Source organism: Anguilla rostrata, chromosome 12 (assembly GCF_018555375.3).
Source record: "Anguilla rostrata isolate EN2019 chromosome 12, ASM1855537v3, whole genome shotgun sequence".
NCBI classification, from domain to species: Eukaryota; Metazoa; Chordata; class Actinopteri; order Anguilliformes; family Anguillidae; genus Anguilla; species Anguilla rostrata.
This window is the reverse complement of record NC_057944.1, coordinates 21,226,636-21,248,994: the sequence shown is the minus strand read 5'-3', so window position 1 is coordinate 21,248,994 and position 22,359 is coordinate 21,226,636. Positions and strand designations below refer to the sequence as shown.

General features: G+C 47.1%; 1 protein-coding gene across 2 annotated transcripts in view; it reads right to left on the bottom strand.

The window, feature by feature from the left end:
* Nucleotides 1-21,979, bottom strand: part of LOC135235623 (transmembrane protein 135-like) — an 87,941-nt gene extending 65,962 nt beyond the window's left edge. For both annotated transcript variants that reach the window (XR_010324419.1, XM_064301301.1), the window contains exons 1-4: nucleotides 21,797-21,979; nucleotides 19,289-19,416; nucleotides 14,254-14,346; nucleotides 6,038-6,071 (exon numbers count right to left, since the gene is read on the bottom strand). Coding sequence is in view for 1 of the 2 variants with exons in the window: in XM_064301301.1 (XP_064157371.1) it covers nucleotides 6,038-6,071; nucleotides 14,254-14,346; nucleotides 19,289-19,416; nucleotides 21,797-21,937 (396 nt within the window). In the remaining variant the exon portion in view is untranslated. The remainder of the gene's footprint in view (nucleotides 1-6,037; nucleotides 6,072-14,253; nucleotides 14,347-19,288; nucleotides 19,417-21,796) is intronic.
* Nucleotides 21,980-22,359: the final 380 nt, after the last annotated feature.

Genomic DNA, 22,359 nt, shown 5'->3' with positions numbered 1-22,359 from the left:
CTGGGAGCCTGGCCGTTTCACTGCAGCCTCCTTCGCTTTGTCTGACGCGGCACCTGCTCTGCTCTCCTGCCACTGCCGGATGGGACTGACCAGAGTTACGTGTATTCCTGTTCCCGCGGATCTTTTCATTCCCAGAACCTCGCAGTGGCCAGGGATACAGCCATTAGATCTGGTGTGCTGTGTTCTCTTTCAAAGACCCTTAAGACGGTGGCACGCATCTGTGAACGCCTTTTCATTTTCAAATAGGATGGCCCGCCAAAGAACACGCCGCAGCAGATGTGACAATAGCGCTAATGTGTATGACAAGTACACGTTAGCGTGATGAGAAAGGAGAGGTAGCCTAGCCGCAGACTGTACCAAACGCTCCCGAACGGAGCAATCATTTCAGCCGCCCAAGGTCTCCGCCAGGTGTAATTACACAAAGTCAGACGAGAACCTACGCAAGCCGAAATGGTGTGCGCCAGTGAAACCGGTTTGGAAACGTTTAACGCAGAGCGCAGATATCTCTCTCTCCGCACACTCCCAGCACCTGGGGAATGTTCTGGAAGGGCTGGCGCTACCTGTCTTGTCCTGTGAGTGATAAATAGGCGCTAGTGTGATAATGGCTAACGAATGTGATGCACACTGAGGAACGTGACCCGGGCCCGGGGAGAAACAGCCTTTGAAGCGGAAACGCTTCGCGGGCTGGAACAGCAGCAGAGCCAGGGACGGAGAAATGAGAGGCTTTCAGATACAGGTCAATTTGGCTCGAATGAGAAGCCAAAGTAATGTCTTCGGTTCAGGGAACATGTGAACAGTAGGGCTTCAGACACAGAAGATACATGTAAGAAATGGCCTCAGGTCTCCAGGGATGAGAGATCCTCAGTCTCTCTCTCTCTCTCTCTCTCTCTCTCCTGGAGTCAGGCCCCCTCCTCTCATTCCTAATTTTAAATTTCACAGTACTTTACTGGTGTGATGCAAGAAGGTGTTTCCAAGGCAGATGTGAGATAAAAACTTTTAAAAGAATTCAGTGATTAAGCAGAGTGTGACCGCTTCAGAACTAAAACTTTTAGAAAGGGAAAAAAAGATTACCCCTTATAACACAGTGAATATTAGCAAAAACATAATAAAAATAATATGAACTGCATGGCTAGCGGTGCTAATGCGCATACATATGTTTCTTATAAAATGCATATCCAGTAAATTCTTTTGGTTTAAATATTGAAGTTAGATTCACACTAGCTCTCTCTCTCACTCTCTCTCTCTGTCTGTCTGAGTGGAGAATTCCATTCTCTATGCACTAGGTTCCTGAGCAAAGGGATTTCTCTCTTTCTCTTGGCCTACTTTGGGTTGATTTTAAGTTACTTAGAAAACACTGTAATTGTTCTCTGACCAGACTATTTGAGGTGCAAAGTTTTCTGAAAGTTTATTTAGAAATTGGGATTCTCTCACACTCCGGCCCCCTGTCTTTCCGGCCTGCGCCAAGCTTCCTGTCCTGGGATGAAGGAGCAGCTTTCCTGGGACAAGGTGTCCCGGAGTGAACACATCAAAGCCAATTAGCCCGGTCAGGCCCCAGCTGCCAAGAAATGCCCCCGTCATTACTCAGTGATTTAAACCCACTGAGCGCTCGGGGTCAGGGGTCAAGTCTGAAACTTAATGAGTGCCCTCTCCTTCCTCTTGCTTATGTTTTTCTCCCAGCAGGAAGGCCAGCTCCAGAATCATTTTTCACGTGTCAAACAAAGCGGTGCCTGCCCCACCCCCCCACCCCCACCTTCACTGTGCTATGGCGGGTTATACAACACTCTGTGCTGCCACTCCAGCCTGGCACTGAGCTCAGTGCACTTCACTCTGACTAACAGCATGTGTAAATCCATGTAGATCGTGTATCTGTGAAATAAACAGCCATAGGTGTAGGTCTTCATCGTATACTTTTTAACTGCAAAAGGAGAATTCATGCAGTGGAGTCAGTGCACTATATTATTTGTTCTGTTTTCCTTTCTTACAGTCCTACACACTGTGTGAAAATTCACAGACATCAGCTGTTAAAATATTTGCACATAAAGGACTGATTACACTTAATTGCAGGGGATATATGAGAGTATCTGCTGGCTCTGGAAAATGTGATGCTGGAGGTTCCTTAAAATTACATTAATATAAATTAATTAGGTAAGAAAAAAAGATAAATTAGCTTTTTGGCAGAGGCTCAATGGCCAACTACATCCCACCCTTGAGTAATTGTTGCCAGGCAATGGTAAGGTTTCCGAGACACCATGTAATGTATATTCCCTCATTTGGAGGGATAAAAAAAGACCTGTAGCTTACTGGACAATTATAGCCATGGGGCACTGAGCAGCATTCACAGAGGTTACTCACAGAAATGGCATCAAGCTTCCTGTTAATGCTCGCTAAAATGCACCCTTTCAGCTTCAGATAAATTCGAGGGCTACACGGTGTACTGCAGGCACCCGGGAAAAACTCTTAATCCTCAACATGGGGCCTCAAAGCAGTGACACTCATCATTCGCACCCGCGCTGGTCCACACGCAAGCCTCCAGACGCAGCGTTCCCAGTTCACTGCACTCTGACCCTTACTCCCTGTCCGTGCCGGCAGGTAGGCCCGGCGTCACGCTGATCATTAATCTAGCGCACAACCTGGGGCTGCTCACGGGCGGACCATCGCTCACTCGGGCGACACGTCCCCGGCACGCGGCGCCCACTTTCCCTTGAACGCGACGCGACGCGGCGGCGTCATCTGGAGAGGGAGGACGCTGGGAGGGGAGGCGGCGTAACCTCGCGAGGGAGGCAGGGCTTCGTTCTGCCGCGAGATTAAATTCCTCAGTGCAAATCAATTTGCCCCCAATTACTTTATGTTAAGCTAACAGAGTGGAAAACAAAATTAGGCCTTTAAGAAAAACTATTTGGCGGGCTGGAGGTTCCGTGCTTTCCCCCGCGCCCTTGGCATCCTGCGCCGCTGCCTCGCTTTATTTACACAGCGTCGCTGCTCGACTGCGGACGATGTAAACCGATAGCAAGACCTGGAACCCGTTCAATTATTACCTCACTTCTCATTTCTCTCCCCCCACTTCTCCACTTGTTTTTCATATTTACCATTTTATTAGCAAGAGCCGTATCAGGTTATCATAAAGAACTTGGAAGGCACGCCGCATTCAGAGCTATAAAACCAATGCGCTACAGGAGAGGCGGTCTGGTTATTTTTAACTGGAAATCTCGCAGTGTCCTTTGCTAAACACAGCAGTCTTGTCCTTGTAAAAGCTGTGCCTGCAGATGCTCAGCTCCAGGCAAGGATTATGCGCATAATCACGATGGCCTCTGGCCCCATCTCCTTGGGTTAGGGGAAACTTTAAAATCCACAGGGAATAAAAAGATAGAGTCGAGATATTTAAATCATTTATTCACTTCATTTTGTCTGTATATCCCCAAATAGAGGCCATTTTCTCCTACCAAATATAGTGTGTGCAACATGCAGTAGCTTCTAGAAGACGGAAAACATGTCCAGGTACACACTTATACAGAGGCACACAAGCACTTAGAATGCAGAACATGAACATGCACACACAGACAAACATGCATTGCACACACACACACACACACACACACACAAGCATGCATGCATGTACGCAACCCCAGCAATTCACCAGACACTCATAATTCATTGTGTAGGTGTGGCAGAGAAACGAACAAACGAGAGGGAAAACACTGGCCTACTGTAATCACAGCTGTGCTGAGAGAAACCCTGGGGCCCGGAGCCAAGGAGCTGGACCCTGGCGCCCGGAGCCCGCAGCCTGAGGAGGGGCCCGGGGGGCCACTGCCCCGCTCCGCCCGCCAGGAGAAACCTATACGCCTCCCTCGCCGGGAGAGCCATGAAAATGAGCCATACTCGGGAACCAAGCACAAAGCTGTTATGGGAAACGGCATCAACTGCTCCTCCTGTCTCCATTCCCCCCCCAGCCTCATCGTCTCCCCGGGTGGAAGAGCGACGGTGACGGGACCGCGTCGAGAGGAAGGGCCTTCTCGAGCGCGGCGTAGCGACTGCGGCCCAGCGACACGGCGGCGCGCGGGGAAAGGAGCAGGCTGCTGGGGACCCGTTTCCAGGAAGAAAAGTTACAGCGGTGAGCTCAGCCGAAAACGACTGCTGAGACGCTCCAGGACCTTGCCGCTTCTAGCAAAGGCTCCAGCGCGCTCAATAAAAGCCTGCAGAGCTTGTTGCGCATTAGCGTCCACAAATTAAACGGAACAGGCGGCAATAAAAAAAAGCTTTAAATACTGCAATGTTTCCACCTCTGCGCCTGACGCTGGGCTTTTGGATCAGGTCCTTGCCCGGTGTTGGCTGAACTGGATGGCAGGCGTCAGGGTCACATGATTGAGGTTCTGGAGGTTTTGGCCAGAGAGATGCAGCAGGCTCCATAACCGGAACCTCAAGTACCAAACATCAGCAGATCATGAACGCGCTCCTGGTCTGGTGCACGACACTACTTTCTAGTCAAGCGTCTTTCACTGTGGTGTTTATGACCTTCTTCATTAATAGAAAAAGTAGAAAAAAAGAAAACTGAACTGTGTGTAACTGTACTGTACTATACAACCAGTACAGTACTCCTACATAGTAACAAACCACACTCCTTTGTCTTTAAATCATAAGACAAAGTAAAGCAAAATTCTTTCCCAAAGACTTTTGTCAGACACCAAACCAGCCCCTACACTGCAAGAAGGTGAAACACCAAATCTGACATACAGTAAATTAGCTCAAATGACTAATGAACAGTGCACTGTGGTTCCTTTTTGGAAACCTAATTGCACTTAATGATTAAAATAGACCTCAAATATCCCTTTGAAATCATATACACTCAAAAACTATGTAAACATATTTTCCCAAGGCGCACACTGTCTGACTGCTCAGAACCAGATGACTGGGTGAGGCCTTCCTAATGTAACCTAAGCAGTGAAACGCAGGAGCGTGGGTGCCCCCCTTGCCCCCCCCCCCCCCCATACACCAGACGTTTTGAAGCTGTCTTCAGCCGATGGTATCCCGCAAATTCCCTCAGGCTTCTCATTTAATGGTCAGACTTAACTAATTACGATTAACGACCTCCCTGCTCACAGCCGGACTGCTGTTCTTTCCAGCCTGCCGGAAAATACATGCGGTTTATCTGGTCGCCCTGAGAAACGGCCCGCCCCCAACACAAAACCGCCGGTCAGCAGCCCCCCCACCCCGCCCCCCCTCCACCTCGTTCATGTGTCAGGCATTTCCTGTGCATCTAGAGTTCCCTGACGCTCCCTGGAGCATCACTCCTCAGCTCCACAGCCATCCGGCGCATGCCAGACGGGCCATTACAAGCTACAGCGAGCGTCCAAAGTTTTACAGAAGGCAACCTTCTCATAGTGGATAGTGCTGTTAAGGGCACATACATACACGCTGCGTCGTTATCAAGGCTAGCCACAGTTTTTCCCCAGTTCAGTTCTGGAGGACTTTAATTACCCAGACTAAGACACCATCAGGGCATATTGCGGTGTGCTTTCGGTGATCCGGGTAGAGCACGATCACCTTGACAAGCAGACATCTTGTCATTTACAAGTTTCTATCAACACAAATGTTCCTTGTCTTTCCAGTACACCTCTACTACTGCCGAAACCACATTCGAGAGCCTCTGATGGCTGTTTTTCTAACTGCATGTACTAGTGTATTAGCATGGCCTTGCGATGCAAGCATGCGATTCATGGCATGTAGGTTTCCATCATACTTCACTGAGCTCAGTTTTTTCTGCTCCAATATAGCAGAAAAGAATTGCACAGAACTGTTCTGGTGCATTTCATGTGCAAAGGTGCAATTATATATAACATTTCAGCTTTGAAGAGCGCATACTGAAGAGTGCCATGTCATATCATTTGCAATGGGTTATGTCTAATCGTGGAGGAATTTCACGTTGTGGTATTTTTACAACAATACCAAGTCTTTCACGGTTGATCTAACAAGCTACTTCAGTATGTTCCTATGGAGTATGTTTCTATGTGCCTACTGGTGAAAATGTCTGGGGTCCACTTACCAAGTTGGCCATGTATATTGTTAGTAGTCCTCTCCTGCAAGACAAAGAAAAGACAGACACAGGAGTAAGTCCACACAAAAAAAACGAATAGTAAACATATTAAGTCAACCTGCAACCCCCTATGAGGAACACATAAACCCTGAAAGAAGCGATACCTCACATAAAACATACTTGGGAATGTGAACTTTACGCAATTTTACTGAGAAACACAAACTCGTTTGTTGACCACAAGTCTTAAGCCTTGGGTTTTATGACCCGTCTGCGCTATAGTTCCGCTATACCAAAGAGGCGTTTCCGTGGTGAACTGACTCATACCAACTGCAGATATGATGGATTTGCTCTGAGCTCGAGCAAAGCAGGGGGAAGCGGTTGTGTTTGTCCTTTCTTTATTACGAGAGCCTGATATCTCAGCTGCAAATTCCAGCTTAAACCAGCCTAAGCAGGTCGAGCTGGTTAAAGCTGTGTGTTTTTGACTCTTCTAGCTGGTTTTCTTGATCAACCATCTGACTGTTTGGTCACAAGCTTACTTCACCAGCTTAATCAGCTTTAAACAGCATTGACCAGCCACAGACCAGTTAAGACCATCTTAGAATCCCAGCTGGTCTTCGCTGGAATTTTCTCTGGAATTGCAGGGACATTGCACATACTCCCAGCCCGGTAGCCTTGGCCTTGTTCATGAATTGTTGATAGTTCACACTTGCTTGGTAGAACACCATTATCTTTGTAGTGATCCCTGTAGAAAAGATCGTTTTCCCTCCACTATAAAGGAGCAAGCCGGCAGATGAATGTGGGAACGCAGGTGGGCGTGGGCCATTCCGGGTACGTTCCGAGGAGGATGGCGGTCCAGTAGTTGTGAAACTCTGTGTTGAAATCGTAATCCTGCACTTGCTTTGGAACGGCGCACACAGCTCTCTCTCTTGAGAAATGCTAAAGGAAATGTGGTCATCGCTGAAACCTACTTTTGGAAAATGCGCGAATGTGAGGAAATGTCCCTCGCTATTTCGCTGCTGTGCACACAACGTATGGGCCAGCAGGGCCCTGTCCGTTAGGAAACAAGGACGCCATTATTCAGAACATTCCCACTACGGGATCAGATCCCTCCTGTAAAATGACTTAATGGCTGCAGTTTACAGAGCACACAAGTATAAGGAGGCTTAAAACCACATTGTTTAAGGATGGATTACACACCTTTCATTCTAGTCTCACTTGTGAGCCACAGAACTAATTTGCTCTCTTATGAATTTGTGGGGAAAAAAAACTTGGGAGTGTTCACCAAGACTTCAAGGAAACCTGCCAGATCCCATTAAAACAAAACATGCTTTTATACACAGCTTACACTTTGTGGTGCAGAATTCCGAGGAGCATGGTAGCATTCAACAAGACAAACAGGCAAAACACCAAACCTCGTACTATTAGTTACCAAAAATGACCCAGATCTCAACCGCCAGAACCACAAAATAAAACAAAAAAAAAACTGCGAAGTTTGAAATCTAACCATCTCAATAAATCTGTACAAGTGTTTTTTTTTTTCTTTTTAATCGGTTAACAAGTGAAATCAGCCCGCCCCCAACAAAGCAATAAAATAGGATTCCAGGTACGAAAACACCAGAACACTGCGGGACGCAGCCAGAACGAGCACTCGGTGCACGCTGGGAGCCTAGCAACCCAGAGAATGGCTTTTACATCTGCGGCCAAAAACCCTCTGGCTCGCGAGCCCTTTTTTTCGCCGTCTGCTGAAACTCCTCGGCCATTTTTTTTAAACGTCCTGTGCCGGCTGCAAAACACTCTGCTCTACGGGGAAAGGGAGGAAATGGAAAAAGATAAATTAATCTGAATGTTTCCAAACTACGGTCTGACCAGCTGACAGACTGTTGGCAGGTGGGCGAGATGGCATCCGCTTGGTGCACTGGGAAAAGAAATTTGCTGACATCTCGGGAGTTTTTTTACCCCAGTGACAGCCAAAAAAATAATTATTTGATTCAGAGCCCAGGTCATTTAGTCTCACGCAATCAGAGAGAGAGAAGGTCATAACCCACTGGCTGAACACTTGTGTTTATCAATAACCGCACTCAGTAAACATGCTTCAGTAAGCCAGCTTCAGTAAACATGCTTCAGTAAGCCTGCTTCAGTAAACATGCTTCAGTAAGCCTGCTTCAGTAAACATGCTTCAGTAAGCCTGCTTCAGTAAGCCAGCTTCATTAAACATGCTTCAGTAAGCCTGCTTCAGTAACAATGCTTCAGTAAGCCTGCTTCAGTAAACATGCTTCAGTAAGCCTGCTTCAGTGAGCCTTTCACAGCGTGCTGTAGAAGAGCCTGGTTATTGATCCCGCTCTGCTATCAGCCCTCAGACACGTTGCTCCTGCCCAGTGCTAAGACAGCGCGAGGTGCTCTGGGGTGACGGTGTGTCTGTGAGAACCCAGACAGGCAGCAGTCTGACACTGCCGCAGCCCAGCCTAACGTCCTCCTCTGCAGCACGTCCTTCCGGCATATTCCCACACGCCACCATCGCTGAGATACAACAGGAAGTGGAGGAGAGCGAATGGGCGCTCTGAGGAGTGGAATTGGATTTCCAGCTGGAGCAGGAACAGAAGGGGAACAGGGAGGGTCTTTATTCTGCTCCCTCGTCCCATTGAGCTGGAGTTCAAATGGGCTCTTCTCAGGGTCTCCGCCAGCACTCCACTCCATACAAGTGCCCATGTGTCTGAGAGAGCGGCACTTCAGCACACACAGCCTGCGCACGGGACGGTGTGATGCACTGATACAACACACACACTCACACATACACACACATACACTCACACATACACACACACTCTCTCACACACACACACTAACACACACACACACACTCTCACACACACACACACTCTCACTCACACACACACACACACACTCTCACTCACACACACACACACACACACACACACTCACACATACACACACATACACTCACACACACTCACACACACACACACTCTCACTCACACACACACACACACACACACACACACACACACACACACACATACACTCACACACACACACTCACACACACACACACACACACACACACACTCTCTCACATACACACACATACACTCACACACACACACTCTCACTCACACACACACACACACACACACACAGACACGCACACGCACAAAACACAGGCACACGCACACACACAACACACACACACACACACACACACACACACACAAACACACACATGCACACTAACACACACACACACACACAGAACACACGCACACAGAACACACACACGCACTCACATACACATACTCACACACACTCACACACACACACACACACACACACACACACACACACATACACACAAGCATGCACACCTGCACGTACTCTTGCATCCAAACATGCTCACACACATACGCGCTGCAAACTACTAATTCTTTTTGCTAACCCCCTCCAGATGACAGGGCTGAAGTAACACACAAACACACTCGACTGCAAAGACAAGCACAGAATAAAGGCCAATTGTCCTGTCATGTTTCTGTCAAACGGTGCTACTGGCAGAGCGGTATGGATTTCACACAAAAGCAGGAAACCCAAAATCTGCGACAGCGACTGCAGGACTGGCATGGTGAGAATGTGAGAGAGTTGCCCACAGCACTCGCATCATGAATAAGTCATTTGTGTGAGCAGGCATTCCGAAACACCGCACACATTCAAATGAGGCCACATTGCAATGTGAACATTACCACTCACACGTACCACACACGCAAAATAAAGCATGTGCACACACAGGCACACGTAAAAAGCACTCACACAAGTACACACATGTACACACACGCACACGCAGTGCATTTCCCTCTCACATACGCTCTCACACGTGCACACAATCTTCCACATGTATACAGTGCATTTCTCACATACATAAGCAAAATCAATATCCACAAACATACCCACAAATCCACCCAAAACGCACAGACACATACACACTGACACTCTAACACACACACTCAGTCACTCACTTGTTCACAGAGTCACTCACTCACCGAGTCATTCACTCACTCACTCACTCACTCACCAATATTATGTCTCACAGGCATGCCAGTGAAAACAAATGATTTTCATATACGCTTCCGTATCTGGAAATTTGGGGCCGGTGGCCTCCTCTCCTGGGTCTCGGGCCGTGTGAACGTGTTAATGCCTGCCGGTGTCGACAGCGCCGTACATTAGCTTCTCTATTAGCGCCGCGCCGTGAGCGCCCCGTGCAGCCGCGGCTCGGAGAGGCCGGGGCCCGGGGCCCCGCAGAGCGGCTCCCCTCTCCGGGCCATATGTCATCTTCATCCCCGGCCCTAACCACCCGACGGAAGAGAGGAATAAAACTCAGGGCTGCGCGGTCCTGCAGGGATCTGGGGAATGACAAAAGCAGGAAGCCGATGGTTTCCACAGACGCAGCGCAGGCACATTAAAAGCAGCCTTTCTCAGGCCGCGGGCCCAGCAGGCCGGGTCAGGCAGATCAAGGAGATAGCAGCGGGCCTCCTCCGGTCTGTGAGAGCGCGGCTGAGCGGCGGTACAGTATGTGTGCGTGTGCTTCTGTGAACGAGCGTCAAATTGGGGGTGTCTCTCAGTCAATACATGTGCATGTGCATATATGTGTGTATGCGTCAGTGTGCTTTTGTGTGTGTGTGTGTGTGTGTGTGTGTGTGTGTGCGTGTATACGTGTGTGCATATGTGTGTGTATTTGTGTGTGGTACACATACGTGTGTGTTTGTGCATATACTGTACGTGTGAATGGGTCAGTGTATGTACGTGTGTGCGTGTGCGTACACTGTACGTGAGTATGGGTCAGTATGTGTGTGTGTGTGTGTGTGTGTGTGTACATAATGTATGTGTGAATGGGTCAGTTTATGTACATGTGTGTGTGCGTACACTGTACGTGAGTATGGGTCAGTATATGTGTGTGTGTGCATATACTGTCAGTGTGTCTGTGTGTGTGTGTGTGTGTGTGTGTGTGTGTGTGTGTGCGTGTGTATGAACCCTGACTGGCACTTCTCTCATCAGAGCCAGTGCAGACAGTGGGGCATGGGGCTGCTGCAGAGGGGAGTCTGGCTCCGCTGTCCGCCGCTGCGATAAAGACGCTGGAAAAATAAAGCGGAGCCGGCGGTGTTTACGCTGGAGCTAATCTCTCACGCCCAGCCTCTTCCTGCGGACCACCAGGCTCCCGCTCCGGGCCCGGCTCGCCAGCTCCAGGAAGGCACCAAAAGGGGGGGGGGGGGTCGCCACTGTCGGCTTTCAAAAATAAATAAAAATAAAGAATCGTGAAATTAAGCTTCCTTTATTGTGGGGAGGCGACCGGAGCAGGTGTGAAACTTCCACCCGATCGCACCTCCGTTGAAATATCGTTTTAAAAAATCACAGCTCTGCAGGGCCAGAGAAGGCGAGGACTCCTGATAATGGCACAGTGCTGCAGGACGCTGGCGACAGGACTCATCTGAGTACCAGAGCCGTCTGAAGACCACACTGACATGGGGAGGAACAGCTCTTCGGGTGAGTACATATTAATGTTGGATGGAGAGAACTGCAGGGGTCCCCGACAGGGTGAAGACCCACAGTCAGGCTCAGATGAAAATCTAGACCTAATTCAGACCCAGAAAACCAGGTGTAATTAATGCATTTAAAGAGTCAATAATGTCCTGAGTAACACAAAAACAGCACACTGCCAGGATGTGGGGAGGGGAGGGTTGGGCGGTTGGGGACCCCCAGTCTTAAATCTGAAGCACACCCAACGCTGCAGCTGAAGGAAAGTGACCTGGAGAGTTAATGTTGCCACAGCAACGGCTCCAATGGTGACCTGTAACCGTATCCTGGAGACGGGGAGTCACTCACTGACAGCCAGGCTAATGCTGAGGGTCTTGGCCTGTTCCAGGCTGTTGAAAGGTGTGTGAGGAAAGTTCGGCGCGGCTCTTGGATGTGCGAGAGGATGGGGAGCGAGAGGGAGATGCCTGGGAACAGATCGCATGTCGCCCAGCGTCTCGCGTGCCAGGGAGACGGGAGCCACTGAACGCCGCTTCACCCTTTCAGCCCATCAACGGCTCTAACATTCAAGCTCACACTGAACACTGACATGGCCGAGATGAGTTCTGTGCACAAGCTGAACACATGAACACACACAAACACACACAAAGTGCATGCATACACACACACACAGCACACACACAGCAAACACAAACACACACAGCACACACACAGCATACACACACAGCAAACACAAACACACACAGCACACACACAGCATACACACACAGCACACATAGACACACAGCACACACGCAGCACACACACACACACAAACACACACAAAGTGCATGCATACACACACACACAGCACACACACACACACACACACACACACAAACACACACAGCACCACACAGCATACACACACAGGACACACACAGCATACACACACAGCACACACAGACACACAGCACACACGCAGCACACTCACACACAGCGCACACCCACAGCATACACACACACACACACACAGACACACACAAACACACACACACACACACACACACACACACACACACACACACAGCACACGTGCGTCAGTGGTTTGCAATGGACACATTAATCTAATTTCTTCTCATTTTATTATATTCCTGGAATCTGTGGTCTCCAGTTGGCGATGCAGCCTGCAGAATGGACGTGCCACGAGGGGGAGAGTTCTGGTTTAGGGAGCGGTTTCTCTCCTGAGAGCGGGTGTGCGGTAGCAGTCCAGAATGATATGAGTTTTTGGGGCCCTCTATATCCACATGGGACAGGGCCTCCCCCCAGCTGTGTGGCAGGGAGGGAAGGAGGGAGGGAAAGATGGAGCGAGGGAAGGAAGGAAGGAGAGAGAGAGAGAGTGGGAGTCCACGCCAGCAGTCTGTCACTGAGTGGTCAGGCTGGGTTCAGGCCCTCGGGGATCCCTGCTGAACGGTGCAGTGTGTGAACATCCAGCTTTTTCCCCTCCTCAGCCGGGCCGAGCACTGCCGGTGCCGGTTCCCGCGGTGACACACGAGGGCGTGGACGGCGGGGAGCGTTCCAGCGCCGGCCCCGCTGCTCTCCCAGCGCCTGGCTCGCCGCTTATCAGGCGCTGCTCAACTCGGCTGCTCGCCGACTCTTCAGAGGAGGAACGCGTCCGCTGATAATACCAATTAACCCCGCGACCAGCGCCGGCTGACGTGGGAAATGACAGCGCAGCGCAGTCCAACAGAGTAGCCCTTCTGGGCCCCGGCCGGGCTGATGCTATCAGCTGCCCCCCTACATAAACAACGCCGGCCCTCTCCGGGGTTCCTCCCGCCTGGCCGTCCTGGGGGAGAGGGGCCGGCCTTCCGCCAGCCAGAGCGCTTCTCTGGCCGCGCAGCACCGCACCTTCCCCCTCACCCCTGCTCCTTCTCTCTCTTTATAAACGACTTCATTTAGCAACTCCAATTGTGATAAAAATAACCCGAAATGAGACAAAGAGCGGAAATTCCTGTCCCGGTGTGAAAGTTGCCCTCTGCGTGCCCTGTGCTGAGTGAGAGGCCTGGGACGGAACGAGAAAACGGGGAATCCTGAGACGGAGCCATCACACGCGGCCAATCACTAGCCTGCTTGAGTGGCTTTGCTCTCTGCAAAAAGTCTATAGTGAATTCTGGATAATGCACAAGATCTTTTCATTTTAACAAGTTTAAAAAAAATTTTGTTTGGGGGCATCTTCTGATAAGTTAAGGCACACCTAAAATGTAGCCCTACCCAAAATATCATCACAAAGTGCTAAGCCTGGAGACAAGAGAGCGTCTGGAGTGCACCTCACTGCGTATGAAAAACCCAACAGCAAAACACACCTGTCAGCATGAGAGCAGAGGAGAGGAGCCTGCCTGCCGCTCACTTTCCTTTGGCCCTGCCAGAACAGGACAGAGAGTACAGTACAGGACAGGACAGGGCAGGACAGGGCAGGGACAGGACAGGACAGGACAGGGCAGGACAGGACAGGACAGGACAGGACAGGACAGGGCAGGACAGGACAGGGCAGGACAGGACAGGAGAGGAGAGGACAGGGCAGGACAGGGCAGGACAGGGCAGGACAGGAGAGGACAGGACAGGACAGGACAGGACAGGACAGGACAGGACAAGAGACGCAGAAGTGGACAGGATGGGACGGGACAGGACAGGCGGGGGGAGAATGGCGGGCTCACCTGCTCTTTCGCTCGATCAGGATGGCCAGGTAAGAGGCCGGCAGCGCTGCCCCGAAACCTGCCGACCACGAGTAGAAGCGCCCCAGGAGTCTCCTGAAGGGGGGGGGAGGGGGGCACAAAAGAGCAGGGGAGAATGAGTGGACTCAACATTTACTGCACTCCACTATCCAGGAAAGGCTTGTGCTATTTAGCGTTTAATAGGCACAATGGAATCCATTAACACAGCTGTGTTTTTACAGCAGGAGTTCGGGTTAGCGTACCATGCTCTCAGGAGTGCTGGGAACACCTCACCCGGGACTCACCGCAAGCCTGAAGCCCTGCCTACGAACCCCAAGCAGGGCCCCACAGAAAGAAACACAACTCCCCCTGTTACTTTTAACAAGCTACTTCTGCAATTCATTCTATAAAAGGGTAACCATGTATGGTTCTGTGAGCGAAAATCCGAGGAAAGGCATTTTGTTGGACGTAACGTATTTACAAATTGTCTGCACTGTTAGCATTAGATCCATCGTACCCCTTTTCTACTGCAGAGCTGGTTTAGGCCAGGTTTTGGGTGGTTGTCCATTGTCTTTTTTGCTGTGCTAACCTATAGTAGCACAACCCAACAGCATTGCCAGTGCTAGCACACTGCAAGCAAAGCCACGGGCTGAGTCAGCAAGCTCACAAACTGTGATGCTTCCATCGGGTGTCTGCGGTAAAAAAAAAAACGTGAGGAGGCGTAGATGGGAAGGAGAAAGGAGAAGCCTGCCATGGCTGATCACAGAGGTAGACAGGAATAATAGAGCGCGTTTTGTTTGGGGAAAAACCTCAGACTGGAACCGCAGACGAAGTCCAGGCAGTTATCTCAGTCTGGGCAGATGCCATCATTCGGCGCGACTCTGTGTGCTACATCTCTGGCTGTGGGGAATGCGGAGCAGTCATACTGTATCAAGTCAGACTCCAGGTTGAGCAAGGCTGGGCACAGCTCATCAGTGGAGAAGGGGAATTCAATTCGTTACACACCAATCAGATGCTCCCCAGTGATTCAGGTCTAGCGGTTCTTGGTATCCATTACCATTTTTAACAAGATGCGACCAGGCAAGCAAGACTGAGGGTCCTGTCCTGGCTCTGGCCTTAGCCTGTGCTGAGAAAACACAGGCGGGATTTTTTCACTCATTATCGTCGCGATTCAGGGAAAAGGCACAAAACGCACGCGGTCAGACATTGTCCACACTTCACATCCGTAATCAACCCTTGTAGGTTAACGGGGGCAGCAGGCAAGATTAAAGGTCCTTTCCACATGCTCACTTAAACAGGTCCTTGTAATGGTATAATTAAAAATTAGCAGCTAATAATATGCTTGTGTTTTTATTTGAGTGTCATTGAATGAACCCTGTCCTGCGATAGACTGGTGACCTGTCCAGGGAGTATTCCTGCCTCTCGTCCAATACACACTGGGATAGGCATCAGCATCCCTCGTGACCCTGACCAGGATAAGTGGGTACAGACAATGGATGGATGGATGGATGGATAGATGAATAAATGAATGAATGAATGAATGAAACCCTTAAACTTTACTTGGATTTTAGCTTGTGACTGAATCTTATAAGCAGTACTGGTGGCTCTTCTGTGACAATTTTATCTTACAGTGCCATGACGAAGTATTTTATTTCCAAATTTTCTCTATTACTGCATATTTGTCACACTGAATAGTTCTAGAAATTTAGACTAAATGTAATGTTAGACAAAGAGCATCTGAGTAAACACAAAACATTTGAAAACTATTATTTCATTTATTTAATTAAAAAAGTTATTAAACACCCATATCACCCATGCAAAAAGGTAATTGCCCCCTTAGCAATAACTGCAACAAAACACTTCCTATAATTTGATATCAGTTTTTCACATCGCTGTGAAGGAATTTTATCCCACTCTTTGCAGAACTGCTTCAATTCAGATAAACTGGTAGGTTCCCATGCATCAACTACTTGTTTCAGATCCTTCCGCAGCATCTCTATTGGGTTCAAGTCAGGACGTTGACTAGGCCACTCCAAAACTTTAATTTTGTTTCTTTTCAGCCATTCAGATGTGGACTTGCTTTTGTCTTTTGGATCATTGTCTTGCAGCATAACCCAATTACGCTTTTGCTTCAGCTCATGGACAGATTACCTTAATTCCTCAAGAATTTTCTGGTACAGAACAGAATTCATGGTTCCTCCAATAATGGCAAGTCGTCCACACCCCGAGGCAACTAAGCATCCCCACACCATCACACTACCACCACAGCTTCTGACTTGGTATGATGTGAAATGCTGCATTTGCTTAACATAAAACATTTGCTTCCAAAAAGTTCCACTTTTTTGTCCTTAAAATATCACTCCAAAAGGCTTGGGGATCCTCCAGGTACTTTTTTTTTGGAAATGTGAGAGGAGCATTGCTGTTTCTTTTGATTAGCAGTGGTTTCTGTCTTGCTGCTCTCCCATGAATCCAATTTTAACCCAGCCTTTTTCTTAACGTGAAGTCATGAACACTGAACTTCGCTGAGGCTAGAGAGGCCTGTACTTCTTTGGATGCTCTTCTGGGATCTTTTGTGACTTCCTAGATGAGTTTTCACTGTGCCCTTGGAGAAATTTTGGCAGGCCAGCCAATCCAGGGAAGATTCACCAGTGTTCCAAATGTTCTCCATTTGGAGATAATGGCTCTCACTGGGGTTCGGTGGAGCCCCAGAGCTTTAAAAATGCAACTTTGCAACCCTTTCCAGACCAATATATTTCAGTAACTTTTTTCCCCATCTCTTCTGGAATTTCCTTTCATCGTGGTATTGTGTGCTTGCAGAAACCTTGTGGTGACTACTTGCAGTGGTAAGGTTCAATATGAGTATGGTTTCGATTCAACAGGGTAGGCTGCAGTCAGTTATGACTGAGTAACTAAACCATGTTACTTTCTCACATGGGTGTTTGATAACATTTTTCATTAAATAAATGAAAAAAAATGTAATGTGTTTTTTGTTTACTCAGTTTCCCTTTTGTCTAATACTACACTTTGTCTAATGATCAAAACCATTCAGTGTGACAAATATGAAGTAATAGAGGAAATCAAGAAGGGGGCAAATACTTTTTCATGCACTATAAATAAGAAGCTCAAACATCCTCAAGTTGTGCAATGCAGTTCTCTGACTGGTTCAGTGGTTAAAAGATGAACTGCCAAAAATAACTATACAATAGTCTGTCCGCCAATAGTTGGCTCGGACTGCAACAGCCTTCAGGCTACATAATGTGAGCTCAGAACAGCAAAGAAAACACTTCCACCGCGGTTTATTTATCAAATGTTAACTTTTACAATAAACTGCATGTCAATTTCAAGCTCCGATTAGCTATACTTGTTAAACGGCCATTGTGAGGTAAACTACTCCCCAGGGACCAGTCCAGGCCGCATTTAAAGTTCCACACATGCAGTGCAGCTCTGCCCTTAGGCAGGGCCACTCAGAACAGACAGGGGTCACAAGGTCCACACAGCCCCACATTTCGGTACATTAGGTCAAACACTTAAGAATGCATACCCTTTGGGCCCAGGGCTGCCCCTTGCGACAGCTGAGATAATGATTCAAGTGTTATTTTCACACTGTATACATAAAGCTTTAGGCACTTTTACTGGTGCCTGGAGGTTGTTTGCTCAGCGATGCCCTTAAAGGGACAGTTTCGGTTTTAGTGTATGTTTTCGAATGGCCCAGTGGCAGGTGTTTGTGTGTGATGAAGAATATTTCAGATATTTAGAGAAGTTTCTGATGACCTGTCAGGTTTTAAATGGCAGAGATAAAACAATAGGGGGTTTGTGGGCTAAAGCAAGAAAATACATGTCAAAGAGCTCCTAGCCCAAGCTTATACAGCGACGGATGTACATTATGTGACTATTCTTTTAAAATTGACATCTTATATTATTTTAGGTTGGAACCATTTCCTGTGGGCATGAAACCTGACACCACCAGCAAAAAAGAATATATATTTATCTTCGTAATTATGGTAAAATCTATAAAAATATTATGTTCATTTGTACCGTCTCTAAAAACAAAGTTGTTGCTTTGGAGTTATAAGAAGTTTTTTTTTTTTTGCCTTCACCCATAATCTCACGATTGCTCTCATACCAGCAGGCCAGGCTAGCAGGTCGACAAAAACTTCTGTGGGTTTGTAAAATATCCTTCAACTGAGACAAACACTGTCCAGGCCAGTACACTAAAACTGAAATAATATCCAGAAAAACCTGGCTGTCTTGTTTGAACCAATGTTCTCAAGCTGTTGTTTAGTTTCAGTACCACCAGAGGATCAATGTCCATTTAGCATGGGTCCTGCCTGTGGGAGGTGTGCAATCCCGTCATTACAAATCCCCAAGCCCTCCAACACCTTTGATCTCTGCATTGCTACAAAGCCTTCATTAAGAGAAAATCTCTAGAACAGTTACCAAAGGAGCAAAGTTTATGATTCCAGAAGGTCTTTATGTGCCTTGGTATGTCCAAGACCTCCACCGTGCAGAAAGGTTATAAGGCTTTTACCTCAGTCATAATGCTGCATATAAAATGCTGCTCTAATTGCTCCAAGTTGTTTCAGCCATTAGCTGTTTCAAAATAATCGCCCGGCTTTGCCACCCAGGTTTACGGCAATGCATCTTGTGATGTGTTCACTTTTCCTAACAGGTTTACCATCCTACAGTTTGCGTTAAGTCAAAAAACGCATGCAAGCCTTTCGTCTTTCTTTTTAACTATTCTTTCAGACACATTGACTTTGGCAGTCACTAAAATGAATCAGGGAGCAGCGTAGCATAATGTTTAGGGAATCGTAACACAAAGGTTGTGGGCTTGACTCCCAGCTGCTGTACCCTTTAGCAAGGTATATGAGGTAAGCGTTCTCAAATACTGACATTTCACGAAAAACCTTTATGAAAAGCATTTATTTCTATCTCTTATAATATACTGATGAATAAATAATGAATGATTACTGCATATATAATACACAAGCATTCAGATAACTATATAAATACAAATGAATGGTGGTGGACTTCCTACCGCAAGATGCAGAAGAAAGCGATGTAAAGTCCTCCATTGGCAGTCAGAAATGAAGTGGACTGGAGAATCTCCGGTAACAGCCGTTTCAAGTAGTAATCCTTTTTCCGTCTTCTGAGAATGGCCGCAATCTAAAAAAACAAACCAGGTGGAATCTAAGAATGGCTGTGATCTAGAACATAGAGCTTTCACTGAATAACAAACAGAATCTCATAACAGCAGCAGTCTATAGCTATCATTTGACACCTGTATCCAGCCATCCCCAAACCACATACCAGCTGAATAGGGCCAGTCCTTTGTATTTTAAAAGACAATTACAGAAACACTGCCCATGGCATGATGCCATCTGAAGATCGTCCTTCCTCACTTAACATCACAATGAAATTGCAATACTCGCTATCAAAATGCTATTCATGGCTATTTTCCCCTTATCATGGCAATTAACACCCACCCAGTTCCCTTTTCAGCTTTACAACCAAACAGTTGACAGGGCATTTTCCCCTTCAATTGCCCCCCCACCCCCCGACACACACACACACCAATCCGAGCACAGAGCACCCTGTAGAGTCTGATGAGTCTTACATTGTCACTCACTGTTGTCACAAGGATGCAGTACAGTGTGCAAGTGGAGCACATTCCCAGCATTGTCCCTGACCGCACACATTCTCTCTGTCTGCACGCACTGTGACACGGGGGCGCCCTCACGCAAACACTCCAGGCTTGTGTACGGAAGTAAGTCGGCCCCATGGACTAGGGGCAGATACCATTCACATATAAAAGGCTGAAAATAATTCACTGACCAAAGTCACATATTACGATGTCACTGAGTCACAGGGCGTGAACTTACCATTAGCTAAGGAAATTCATATGCCACATTTGAAGGCCAGAGCGAATCAAGTTAGCCTAGTGTTGGTGTAGGTCTATAAGAATTTTATCCCCCCTCAACTGTTTGAAACAGCTAATGGTTTGTGGTAAAGATTTTGATTATTTTAAGAAACATATTCTTTTGTAAAGTATTATAATGAGCGGACAATACTTGTACAGCATAGAGTTTTATAAACATAAGGCTTAACCAATGAAAACACCTGCACAGAATCCTTCTTAATAAGGATGGAGGCTACCACTTCCTCTTTGCAGTTTTTTCTACTAACTGCTGGACAGGTGTTCGGTCACACTGAGATGAAACTGATATTTTTCAAGAAGGGGGGGTATGCAATGTACAGAATTAGACAAGCGGACATTACAAGTATAGGCTAGTACTGTTAGTTCTAAAAGACAAAACTTGACACCAACTAGTTTTATAACTACAATTTATTGACATTCAAATTTCAGTGATACTCATTATAAAACGCCCCGTGATAATATTAAATTTACTAGAGTATCGTTGATATTTGGCTAAGACGCTTGAGGTCTTTGGATAATGGTTTGCATACGTGACAACGTCATCGACCGTGAACTTTGAACTGATGCCTGGATAAGAGCGTCTGCTAAATGCCTGTAATGTAATGTAACTCCACCATCACGTTGCACACAGTGACAATGTCAGCTGAATTTGAAATATTAGCGGCAGGTTGGCTATGTGTCAGCAACCACAACGACATTTTCAAAGCCGCCAGACTTCTTGTCTCGCCACCAAGCTAAATACAGTGGCGGTAATGTACACAGAAGACAGCATTACATGGCCCGCTGTATCACTTACATAAACGGTAGCAAAAGCTTACACCAAAAAAAAAAAAATGATCCCATTTAATTTTGATGTTGAAGTAGCTGCATAATTACATGATAAATAGCCAAAGTCTCTCCAAAATAATACCAATTGGTAGCCAGCTAGTAAACAGTATAAAACAGTCCTTCACGCTAAAGTGGTTAATTGGCCAAATGGTTTAATTGGTTCTTACCAACGTATATACGTACGTTTATAAATCCAATTTGCTAGCTACCCTATACGTAGCTACCTGCTATGTTAGTAACCAAACGGGATCTCTTTTTCTGGGTTTGAAATGTAAACAACTGAGTATTTATTCTAGTCCGCTACTAAGAGGTTGTCACGTCATAAATAACATATTACAATTATTGCGCAGTACTCTTGATTACAGCAATGGTAACTTAGCTAGCTATGATAGAAGAAAATGCACCCGTCCAGCCACTGGCTTGCTAGCTGTCAAGTGTCAGTAGCATAGCTAACGAGTCATACACACAAAGTTGACTATCTATCGATTAAACTGGCTAATCTTAGCCTCATGACTTATACATTCTAAGCAGGTAATAAAGAATGCATTTTCAGTAATAACATTTTAAACACTGTCACATCGTTAGCTTTGCAGTTTAGCTAGGTAAACTAAACGAAACACAGCATCTAGTTAGCCAACTAGCTGGCTAATGTTTCTCATTTGCACTCAAATGCAGTTCAGTGAATACCAATCGATGCAAGAAGCCAAACAGTTCTTGCATTCATATTAAGTGCCTTTCTCTTGTAAATTGTAGCGGTTTAGACGAAGCATTTAAACTTACGAGATATAAGGGTGCATATATTTTAAAGGACACCTCCAAAGCTCCGGCTGTCACCTGGAGTGATGAAAGCGTACACGACGGGCTCCATGTATGCCCTATTTCGTAGCAGCTGTGCGGAATAGACTTGCTGAGGGCAGCCATGTTTGTACGCTATTGCCAGACTGTAGAGCCGCGGTCACGGGACCATGCCGTGCAGCGCTGAGGGTTGAAAGCAGGGAAAAGGTCGCCGCTGGGGTTACAATAGGACACCCCCGGGTAGGAAGATCCTGCGCAGCCACACAGAGCGCTGGTCAGTGCATCGTACGATGCTTCGATCACAGCCTTCGAGATTAATCAATGGATTCAGAAACAAAAAGCCAGTTTACTTTAGAATGTTGAAGCGAGTTTTGTAAATAAAATAAGCAAAGATAATGCTAAATATAAAAAATATTAAAATAGAAGTAAAATAGAAAAAAGGTGCAATGCACTGTTTCAATCACATAATTAATGTCTAGTATGAAATACAAAGCTCTGCATAATTTGTCCATTGTATTATTGGTTATTTAATCGTTTGTCGTAATTGC